Source organism: Astatotilapia calliptera, chromosome 10, assembly GCF_900246225.1.
Source record: "Astatotilapia calliptera chromosome 10, fAstCal1.2, whole genome shotgun sequence".
In the NCBI taxonomy this organism is placed as follows: domain Eukaryota; kingdom Metazoa; phylum Chordata; class Actinopteri; order Cichliformes; family Cichlidae; genus Astatotilapia; species Astatotilapia calliptera.
The window spans coordinates 25778671-25790842 of record NC_039311.1 but is presented as its reverse complement, the minus strand read 5'-3'; the positions used below and the strand labels follow the sequence as shown (position 1 = coordinate 25790842).

The following is a 12172-nucleotide window of genomic DNA, read 5'->3' as shown; positions in this document are numbered from 1 at the left end:
TAGCGAGCGGGAGATTTATATACTGTTACCTTTTGCTTTTTCACTTCAGCAGTCCATTTTATGACACAATGATATGGAGAGATATTCTGATGGCTTTTTACCTCAATGATCAAAATCCTTGTAATAACATCCACAGTAAAAGGGTAAATGAGTCATGTGTTTTTGCCTCTTACTAGATAAAGGGTTGATAGGATGGAGCTACATCTGCATAAAATTAGTCTTCCTGAAACTTCATTCCATGGCAATTAGGAATTTGTTATGCTACGCTAATGGCTGCAATTTATATTTACAGGTCAGTTCAATTAGTTACAAACATTCCTAATCAAAAAGGACCTCGGGGTTTTTTATCTTTTGTGCAGCAAGGAGCATCAATTTAATGGGGACATTTTTATAAGTTCGAGGCTACCCTTTAGCAGGATGTGCGCTACCCGAGGCAGCTGTCGGGGTATCTCTGTTGTTTTTTCTCCAGCTCTCCAGCTGCTGGACACAGTAATAATAAGGAAATAATACATCTCTGCATACAGTAGCGTGACCAGACCAGATTTGTGACTTTGCTGTTCATAGCTTACCAGTCAGTCCCCTTTATTCTTCTGTCCCTGACTCCTTTCATGCAGGCTTGCTTTTGATAAAGTTAATTTTTACATGACACTTGTTAATATATATTTATAGGGATTATGAATAGGTCAACAAGCAGAATAAACCAAAGTGAGAACAAGGTGCATATGCATCTTAGCAACCGCTAATTGGTAGTAGTTCAAAAATTGGTACTTGAAATGTGTTTAATTAAGTAAGTTCTGTTGATTAAAGAGGAGGTTTACTGAGTTAGTAATGATTTTAAACATTAACTTACCAATACACCAAGCATGTGCGTGCTGGAATAGGATATTTTTGTTTGACGACCACCGACTTGTGCAAATGTATGCTTTCGGGAGACGAAATCAAGGACGTCAGCCCGAACGTGTTTTTTTTCTTCATGCAGCTGTTTGCTCAGTGCACGTTAATATTCTTGGTGCATCATTCATGTCTGAATGCAGCAGTGAGGAGAAACCTTTAGACAAAGCATGATTGCTGCTGCATGAGTAAATAAGACGACTGAACTCAAATCCCGCTCACAGCTGTCTTTCATGCAGCAGATCTAATGTGTGATCCTGAGGAAGAAGCAGGCCCTGGCTAGAAGAGGGTTAAGATGGACAGGAAGGTTGTTGGGAGGATAGATGTGTGAGGCGGTGAAAAAAACATAGGGGTAAAGCTCTATTTGTTCTAGTCGCTGACAGGCCTGTCATTCACTGTCTGGCTGCTGGAGCAATGCTGCTACTCCAGGTCTACGAACACTTAATTCACTACAAAAGAAAAAAGAAAAGAGAGATTCTAACCTCAAGTGAAAGTTTGGCTCCTGAGAGTAGGAGTGTTTTCTGAAATCTAAAAGAAGCATCGTCATCATACAATCGGTGTATGACCTTCTTAAAAACAAGGCTGAAGGAGACCAAAGGCAAACAGAATCTGAGGCAATGTTGGAGGTGTTCTTAGAAGCACTGAGCACAGGACAGCGTTTTTTGGTCTGCGAGGCTTTGTTGTCTGCGAGCTGCTTGCTTCAGTAGATAAAACCCCAACAGTTCTTTGTCAGTGAGTTTAGAAAATTATTCGTAGGCTCCTCAAGTTGTGCAAGTAAATACATGTGACGCGGACACTTCTCTTTTCCTCTTTTTTCCCCCTTGCTACAGTAACGGCGTTGTCCTTGAAGACGGCGATAAGTACAGCCTCAATGAGGATGGTTCAGAATTGTTAATAAAACATGTCACCAAAGTGGATGAAGGAGATTACACGTGCATCGCCAAGAACAAGGCGGGAGAGAAAGCGGAGGAAGTCAGCCTAAGCGTGTTTGGTAAGAAAATGACTCCATTTGCTGATGGTTTGCTTAGCATAAAGAACACGGCGGCTGGTTTTTTTGTATCATCTCTGACATTTCTTTGTTGTACTTTGTGCACTTTGCTGCACACTCGTAACATAAAGTGCAGTATCTCTTTATGAGGAAATTATGTAGTCCTGTGGCTCTGTTATAACTCAGTGGGGTATGAAACCACTCTGTATTCCTTGCCACAGTAATACTGAAACGTCTCTATCAGCCATGGATCAAATGGCCATGTCAAATGTGTCATTCACAGTGACGTGATCATTTGATCGCATATATTCATCTGTCAGCAGCTGATGAGTTTATGTGGTGATTTGAACCTAAGAATTTTTCCACCTCTACTATCAAACCCAGTTAATAGAAAAAAGGCAGGTGGATTAGTGGTAATAGCTGTTGATAAATGTCAAGCATCTATTAGCTGTTTAAAAAAGAATAAAGAAACAGATTAAATATTTGAAATTGCCCCGCTGACTCTCGTTGGAGAAGGAACCCACATTTATGTGTCTAGAAAACCAATTCTAATAACAGTTTCTGTCCTGCTTCTAGTCCAACCCAACATTACCTACTTGAGTAACCAAACTGCTTCGGAGTTTGATGATCAAGTCACCCTGACATGTCAGGCTTCCGGTGACCCAACACCTACAATTTCCTGGAGTTTTGGAAACAAGGTCTTCACTGAAGGAGAACAGGTAGAGTTGCTGTGTGGTCATGCACCAGAAACCATTTTTTTCCAGTTAATAGAAGTGTTTTAAAAAGCCAGTGTTTTTAGGAAAAGGGGTGCTAATGACAGAGAGGTACCAAAAATAAAACTACAGTTGTTTGAGAAATTTGCCTAAAACGTTTCTGCTCTTAAGGAACAACATGGCAAACAACAAATTAAAAAAAATGTCATTTAGAAAAGATAAAGTGGATGAAAGCTAGAACAGAGCCTCCACATAATTTGTACCACTTACATATTATGACCTACACTGTAATATACAATACAGCACATGCTCTCCAGATTTGTTGGCAGCTGTTATTAAATACAATTTTCAGAAAAAGGCTTCAATTTCAATTTTCAAAAACTCACATGGACATTTTTAAGGAATTTTGTCAGCCATTCACTGACTTTCATTTTTTAAAATTCAGCCTTGAAATCCCACCAATTATTTTCACTTCCGTCACTTTTCATCTCATGGCATTAATAACTAATCAGTTGGCTATTCAACTCCACCCACGTGCTGGGAATGCAGCTAAAAGTGCTTCGTACATTTCTCATTGTTACATGAGTTTGAACTTTGCACAATGAGGTTTTGATGTTGCTTCACGATCTCTCTGAACTTTTGACAGCCTTGTCTTATACAGCCCGAGTTGCTTTAATGCTTTTGTACATTTACATTGTGACTGATAGAGGAGAGAGAGTGCAGACTTCTTATGTCTCCCCACATGTTTTTAACAGCGCATCTGACACGCTACAACATCTTTTATTCATTGGCTTTTAATGGAAATTTCTTTCCTTTTTTTGTGAATTTACTATAAAAAGTGCTCTTTTAAAATTCACAGTAAATCAAACAAGAGTTTAAAAAACAAAATGAAAATGATTTAATTGGCATTAGCTTAATTATTGCTATGAATCAGATTGTTGTGATTCCAATTATGCCACTCTGGCAAACTACTGTGATAATCCACTTTGGGAACGAGTGGGCACTTTTTTCCCAGGATGAACACGATATGAGTAAAGCAGCCACATAAGGGTTATGCATCTTTGTCATGCTTTGGCGTATATCCTAGTTTTTCCTCTTCATGTCCTTCAGGAGCACTGGAGATAACGCTGGATTAAAGCTTTGCTTATAGGATATGGTAAACGGCTTCTTAGGATGTGTAAGCTATGAACACCATTCCTTTCCTTATTTTCTCCATTGCAGTGGTCACAGCATTCTGGCAGTTGCCAGCCTAGTGAGAGAGTCTCATCCGAAGTCTATTGTTATGCTCTTATCAGCTCATTAAAATTGTATAATTTTGAAAAATCCATCTTAACGGTCTATTCTGACAATGCACATGGTGCTAGCAGCAAACAGATTAGTCACTTCAGAGGGGTAATTTTCTGTGAATGCAGTAAACAGTATTAAGATAATTACCTCGCTGCCTCCACCAGGTTTTTGGATTCGGGAAAAACATTTCATGCACTGGTTTGTGATTCAGCTTGCGTTACATACTGCCACATGTTTATATTACTTCTAAAAGCACTAAAGTTGGACACTGCATATTTCCCTGATACACAGAACAGCTGGGTTGCAGACTGGTTGCTGGCCTCGGGACATTTGCTGTGGAATAACAGGAAAAAAGCACAATTTGGCATAAAACTTGTTCCTGCCAACAATATGCTGGCATTTAATTAGGCATAAGATAAGCTGTACCCTGTCACTACAAGCAGCATTTAGCATGAAAACCCTGAGTCCATTTTTTGTTTGACTGTTGAGAGGTATTGTAACTCCTGTGAAATATGTTCCCACACAAAAATAGTTCAACAGTGTTTGTTGTCCTGCCATAGCAGACACAGTTGTTCTTCAAATGTTTCAAATGACACAGGTGTGTAAGAACAATAGAGGAACTACTCTTGGAGCTACACACTGTAAATGCAATGAAAGCACCTGTCCTGTTATTTCCCACAGGGCATAAGAGAGTCAGCTGCACAGTATTTTGGGCCATGCTGGCCTACTTCATTTAACATGCTCTGTCAGTTGGTGCATTGTGATGAATTATGTCTGAAAGTTACCATGTAGCTCATTTTCACATTAAATATATCTCTGTGAAATGAACTATTGATTTTTGGTGGAATAATATAAAACTAAAAAGACCATGGTAATGACTGTCTGACAAACTCTCTTCTAGTCATATTGTAAACATTCTCTATACTAATAATTGTAAATATCGTTGATACAGTTGTTTAAGCATTCAGACGGCTAATTGGAGAAAATATAACATTATTGTGAGACTGTGCACCAAATGTGGCAGTTATATTTACAGCAGCAGGATGATTTAAATCAATTCAGTTTTATTTATAATGCACCGAATCCCGACAGTCACTTCAAGGTGCTTTTTATCATTATTTATCTATTACCCCACAGTAATAGAGTGAAAGCTCCAGCATTCAGATGACCCCATATGAGCGAGCACTTAGTGGCAGTGGGAAGGAAAAACTCATTTTTAGCAGGAAGAAAACTCCAGAACCAGGCTCAGGGAGGGGGCAGCCATCTGCTACGACTGGGGAGAGACATGGGACAAAAGACACACTGTGCAAGAGAGCCAGAGATTAATAATAACTAATGATTAGATGCAAACAAGAAACACTTGAGTCCTAATAGTTAAGCTTTATCAAAAACGGAACGTTTTAAGCTTTACTTTTTAAATTTAATTTAGAAGTTTACACAGTGTGTGTCCAAAATTTAAGCTGGGAGCTGGTTCGACAGACGAGGGGCCTGCAGCTGAAGCTCCCACTCTACTTTTATATCCTATGAAGTAAGCCTTCAATCCAAGAGCAAAGTGTTATAATGGGGGGGGGGATATGGAACTATGAGGTCTTTAAGAATGGAAAAAACTGAAGGATATTGTTGTTTCTGAACAACATTGTACTAAAGAAGAATGTGTTATTTATTCAGTTCTTGTAATGCAGACATCTCGTTAAGTTGTTCTTAAACTGAGACGGATTTTATTTTAGACTTAATGGCAAACTTGTGCAAATTATCCGTTCACCACTCCGGTTGTGCTGGAAAATGATCAGTCTGTACATTTGAGTCAGTTAAAATATTCTCATATTTTCCTATTAACTGTGCAATTCATCACTGCCAATCAGCTGCGGCAGCCGTGACTGTATTGCGACTTTCTGAATGTAATCTTCCACCTGCAAGACAGGACTTGCATGTCGTATTCACAGTTGCCACTGAATGTCTTCTATTCACAGGCTGTCATCATCCCTCTCCTCCCTATCTATCACTGTCAGATACATTTTGATTTAATGTTGCTGTAGTCAGAAAATCCCGCTGATCATTTGGTAATAGCTGTCACTAATTTTCATTGGATCTTCATTCATCATTACTTTCCTGTTTGCCACGCTCTGTCTTCCATTCACATTCTAGTTCTACATTCATACCAGCCAGGGTACGAGAGCACAGACATATTCATAATGATGTGCAATGACAGAACAGGAATTTTTCTGTCTTCGGCTTCTTCTTTTGAATATTACTGGCTTGAGAAAAACACAGCTAATGGCGTCATTGTGTAATGTATGATTAAGACATCATCTCAGTTCAGCTGAAGGTCTTTGTGGTTTGAACGTTTATACCACATGATAGGAATCTGTACGTAGTTTATATTAATAGAGGATAAGTGGTGGAAGTCAATGTTCTGTACTTACATGAATGAGTTAATCAAGATACATACAGTGGGGCAAAAAAGTATTTAGTCAGCCACCGATTGTGCAAGTTCCCCCACTTAAAATGATGACAGAGGTCAGTAATTTGCACCAGAGGTACACTTCAACTGTGAGAGACAGAATGTGAAAAAAAATCCATGAATCCACATGGTAGGATTTGTAAAGAATTTATTCGTAAATTAGGGTGGAAAATAAGTATTTGGTCACCTCAAACAAGGAAAATCTCTGGCTCTCACAGACCTGTAACGTCTTCTGTAAGAAGCTTTTCTGTCCCCCACTCGTTACCTGTATGAATGGCACCTGTTTGAACTCATCATCTGTATAAAAGACACCTGTCCACAGCCTCAAACAGTCAGACTCCAAACTCCGCCATGGCCAAGACCAAAGAGCTTTCGAAGGACACCAGGAAAAGTATTGTAGACCTGCACCAGACTGGGAAGAGTGAATCTACAATAGGCAACCAGCTTGGTGTTAAAAACTCAACTGTGGGAGCAATCATCAGAAAATGGAAGACATACAAGACCACTGATAATCTCCCTCGATCTGGGGCTCCACGCAAGATCTCATCCCGTGGGGTCAAAATGATCATGAGAACGGTGAGCAAAGATCCCAGAACCACACGGGGGGACCTGGTGAATGACCTGCAGAGAGCTGGGACCAAAGTAACAAAGGTCACCATCAGTAACACACTACAACGGCAGGGAATCAAATCCCGCAGTGCCAGACGTGTTCCGCTGCTGAAGCCAGTGCATGCCCAGGCCCGTCTGAAGTTTGCCAGAGAGCACATGGATGATACAGCAGAGGATTGGGAGAATGTCATGTGGTCAGATGAAACCAAAGTAGAACTTTTTGGTATAAACTCAACTCGTCGTGTTTGGAGGAAGAAGAATACTGAGTTGCATCCCAAGAACACCATACCTACTGTGAAGCATGGGGGTGGAAACATCATGCTATGGGGCTGTTTTTCTGCCAAGGGGACAGGACGACTGATCCGTGTTAAGGACAGAATGAATGGGGCCATGTATCGTGAGATTTTGAGCCAAAACCTCCTTCCATCAGTGAGAACTTTGAAGATGAAACGAGGCTGGGTCTTCCAACATGACAATGATCCAAAACACATCGCCCGGGCAACAAAGGAGTGGCTCCGTAAGAAGCATTTGAAAGTCCTGGAGTGGCCTAGCCAGTCTCCAGACCTCAACCCCATAGAAAATCTGTGGCGGGAGTTGAAAGTCCGTGTTGCTCAGTGACAGCCCCAAAACATCACTGCTCTCGAGAAGATCTGCATGGAGGAATGGGCCAAAATACCAGCTACTGTGTGTGCAAACCTGGTAAAGACCTATAGTAAACGTTTGACCTCTGTTATTGCCAACAAAGGTTATGTTACAAAGTATTGAGTTGTATTTTTGTTATTGACCAAATACTTATTTTCCACCCTGATTTACGAATAAATTCTTTACAAATCCTACCATGTGGATTCATGGATTTGTTTTTCACATTCTGTCTCTCACAGTTGAAGTGTACCTCTGGTGCAAATTACTGACCTCTGTCATCATTTTAAGTGGGGGAACTTGCACAATCGGTGGCTGACTAAATACTTTTTTGCCCCACTGTAAGCCATGATGAGAAAATGTGCTGATTAGGAAACAAAGTCCCTAGGTGCCGGTAGTGGTTCTTGTATAATTAGTTGCAGTGCCTTGTTTCCCTTAGTGTGCCTCCAAATTCTCTCTTATTAGAGTACATTAATTAATAACTGGCCCCATGCAGCTCTAGGAAAATGTGCTCGAGTTTGGCATTTTGACCATTTCTGTTACTTCCTTGATTGCCAAGTTGGAAAGCCTGGCCCTCATCATAACAGTCATTTTCACATCAAGAAAACCTTGAACTAGACAATGCCAAATGTTCAGCTAGCCTTTAATACATCAACAGAGGGATATAATCTATTTATGACATCATTGGTCTTAATTGTTTAATTATAATAAATAAAGCTTTGAATGAAATTATTCAGCTGAATCCAATCTGTAGTTTTCATAAACAACATCAGAACAGTGCCAAGTCCCGCTTCTAGAAATCTTGTAAAAAATCACGGCTGTTTGCCTGAAAGGCAAATCGGTAACTACTCTTGATATTTGCATTTGGTATTCTATCTTTTTTTAAATTCTAGTTACATTACTGCAAGATGGCATCACCGATTTAATACAAATGCAGAAATCTTAGATGGTTTATAAAAGAGCGCCTAAGGTCTTTACCACTCTGATGTCAGCCACTGGTTTATTAAGTCCCATTTTGAGTATTTGGCTGTTCCCATTTGGCATTTTTGGAATCACATATGATTAAGCAAGAAGTAATCTGAGAAAATGAGGATACACGTTCATGCGTTTTTAACTTTTCTCCCACAAGTAGCTACACCTTTAATCCCTCATTCCTCTGTTACCTATTTTACTCAAAATGTGAATATTTTATGAGCATTTCTTATTAAGGACAGTGCTTACTGAAGTCATTATGTGCAATCTGCTTACCTCTTCATGCCTAGAGGCTACTTCCATCTTTAACATGTTGTGCGTTGCAAAAACAAAGTAAACTATGATTGATAGCATTTAAAAGACAGATAAAAACCAGAAACTACCAAGAACGGAGAAAACGCGCTTGTAGATATTCTGGAAATTAATTGGCAACAATGTATTTGCTTGAGTTTGCTTTAACAATCTAAAACAAAACCATGGAACGGTATTTAAAAGATTCAGTCATTGCACATTGAAGCCAGTCTGCATTCGTTCTATGTGGGTCATTTCCAAAAGCTCACTTTGTTCCACTGTGTCGCTGTTTGTCTTTGCCTCTTTGCTTCTGTCCTCTCTAGGCCTCTTGGACTCGACCAGACACATACGAGGTATGGCTACCAAATATCGTAGCCTGATTCTAGATGTACTAGCCCAGACTTGCATCATAGACTACCACTTTTACCCCCACCACCTTTTTTTGTTTTTGTTTGCAGAGCAGAAGTGTTATCACTCAGCCCACATTTAATATGCACCATATTTAGTTTTGCGCTTAATGTGTAGACTAATAGCCACGTAGTACAGTTCATTTAATACATTTAGTTCCAGTATGCATTTAGACTTGCTCCATTAGTTTATCACTGTTTATTTTTGTCAACAAATTTCCATGTGAGACGCAGGCATCTCGGTGTAGACCAAGTAGCTCCATTCTTTGTTTCCTGCTGCACAGTGTGGTGAATGCTCAGACTTTGCATGAAAAAAAGATGAATCCTGTATTGTTGATTGATCAGCAGCTGGACACCCAAAAAAAACACACTGTCTGCTCTGCTGTGAGCAAACTAACTCTAACTCACCAAACTCTAGCAAATAACAGAATGGATTTTAATGGTGTAGCCTTCTGTCATGGGCCAGGGGCCTGCATGTTTTTGTTTCAACTGTGCACTGAAGTAGCTGCCTCATTCAGTCACCTTGGGGCCTCATTTATACTGTGGTCTCACTAGGTCAGCTCACCCAAATGGGAAAAAAAGTCTTCCTTGCCCCTGATATGTAGCCAAGTAGAGAGTTTTGATTTTGTTTCTCCAGGATTTGAGAGGTTTTTTTTCAACCTCTAATACAAAGAAGGTTGACAGAATTCTGTTTGCATTGTCCACTTTTAAGGCTCATGTTTAGGTAGAACTCTTAGAATGGCATTAACAAGCATTTTTACAGGGTAAGCTTAAGGATGCCAAGTGTGTTTGCATTTTTAAAAAATCCCAAAGCACTTGAGCTTCCTGTTCTGTTGTTTGGCACAAAAGAAAAACATGCAAACTCTTGGCCTGCTGCAAAAACAATTACTACCTTTGGATAGAACTGACACAGTACAATCAGCTCACTTCACTCACCACTGTGACAAGGAACCAAGCTAAGAATTAACTGTCATATTCAGCATCCATAACACACAGATTCAGAGTTTTGACAAGTTTGTCCTAACTGGCTTCAATAACGTGCTTCAATCAGTCATAGCACTCATTTCCTGCTGATGTAATGCTGCAAAGTTTTTTTCCACACGCCTGTTTAACATAGCCTTATCCCAGCATGTGACAATAATCACGTCACCTTGTTGGGCTGTTGACTGGGTTTTAAGTTGCGTTTTATGGATCTACTGCTGTGACCTATGCTTTTATGTTTTAGCGGGAGCACTTTCACATTTTTTCTTACCTCTCTGAGCCCAGTCTAATCCAAGGGTCACTACAGATTTTTCAGTACTTGACATCCTTGACTGTGCACTTCATTACAGAAGTTCAATTAAAGACTACTTCTTTGGTGTTTTTATTGTTGCTATTACTTTGTTCTAGTGATTTACTGATGCTTTTGCTTGCTTGCTTATGTAGGAATACATGTGAGCAAAGAGGTAAGGCTAAGGACTGCATCTCAGTTGAAAGAAGCTTTTTTTTGGCTTTGTATGATGTCAATGAGAGCAGCTATTCCTTACGACAGACCTATGCAAAGACCTATATGAAGAAAGCTATCCTAAAGGGAGGAGTAAGGGATCTACATTTGCCTGTTTTAGACTGAGGGGCTGCACCTAGGCCCAGGTACTTTGAACTGTGAATCATGCAGACTACTTCAATAAATTCCAAGAATAAAGCCATAGAGTTAGATGTGAACAAACGAGCCCATTAAATATTTTTCTTGTAGGCCCACACAGAAAGTCAGCTGTCAGCGAATGTACTTATTGCGGCACAGAATGGATCGAACAGATCTTCAGTAATAGCGTCGGCCTTGCTTTCATTGGACGTTAGGTGAACCGAGCTGACAGGTGTTAATCAGCAACCCTAAAAAGCAGTCATTAAACAATTAGTCATAGAAGACAATCGAACATGAAAGGTGAAATTATGCTAAGGACAACAGCAAAGCCTTTTCACTTTATCTTTATTTCATTAAGAAGTGCACTTTGGAAGACAGTTTGACACTTAAACCAGATAAAAGTCTGATTATTATAACCTGCCTACTGACTGATTTTCAACTCATAAGAAGATCATATGACCATGTTGTTGACTGCTTGTTTTTCTTTTAGCAACTCGATGCATGTTAAGTAAAGACAATTATAGATAAAGGAAATGGTTTAATAGAACTCTATTTACCATTTGCCTTTTGTTAACCGACGCCTTAAATTAACCGTTGTCTTAAAATCGTAACCTTTTTCCTGCCTCAACACTTTGGAGGGCTTGAGAATGCCAAGTAGAGAAATTGCACTTAGTTTTCTTGGTATACTTCTCCTTGATGAAAGATTTGACAGTGGAGAAATTAAAAGAATTAAGGACAGAAATAGATGGGGAATGATAAGCAAGCAACACAAGTCCCAGGCTGGATTAAAAGTATGAATAGCCTACCCCTTTGTATATTCATGTTCTGTTCCTTAAACCCCTGGGCCATCAGGGTGCTCCATAAATCAACATTCTAGAAATTAAAGTTGACAAGGACCACTCCCAGTAGTTTCAAAGTTAAATTTTTGGAGGAGGCACAGGTTTGTCCTGTCCGTCAGGTGTTCTCCACAAATATATATCTTCATGTGCCACGTTGTGTTAAAGGATCCTGATACCAAATTGGGAGACAGTTACTCATGAGCTGAATTCTTGATGTAGCAGAGTTCATTTTTTTAAACTGTTGGCTCAGCTCGCCGACATCTGCTTTGTTAAAAAGTTCTATTTTTAGCTGCCTAAACTGCCTCATTTTTTTCAAAGGAGGAGGTGGTTATAAAATTTCAGCATGTTATTAATATAGCGCTAACATCGTTTTATTGAGCTAGTATTTTGGGAAGATAAAGCATAAATGGCTCTTGCACCGTGATTGCTGAGAATAGCAGATCTACATCTAATG

The 12172-nt window shown here is 39.6% G+C and overlaps 1 protein-coding gene across 12 annotated transcripts in view; it reads left to right on the top strand.

Annotated features, from left to right (window-relative positions):
- Positions 1–12172, top strand: part of ncam1a (neural cell adhesion molecule 1a) — a 268916-nt gene that overhangs the window by 194870 nt on the left and 61874 nt on the right. For 6 of the 12 annotated variants that reach the window (XM_026181159.1, XM_026181161.1, XM_026181158.1 and 3 more), the window contains exons 7-9: positions 1722–1882; positions 2456–2598; positions 9175–9204. In XM_026181159.1, the coding sequence (XP_026036944.1) occupies positions 1722–1882; positions 2456–2598; positions 9175–9204 (334 nt within the window). The remainder of the gene's footprint in view (positions 1–1721; positions 1883–2455; positions 2599–9174; positions 9205–12172) is intronic. The other 6 variants (XM_026181160.1, XM_026181164.1, XM_026181169.1 and 3 more) reach the window with 1 other exon arrangement.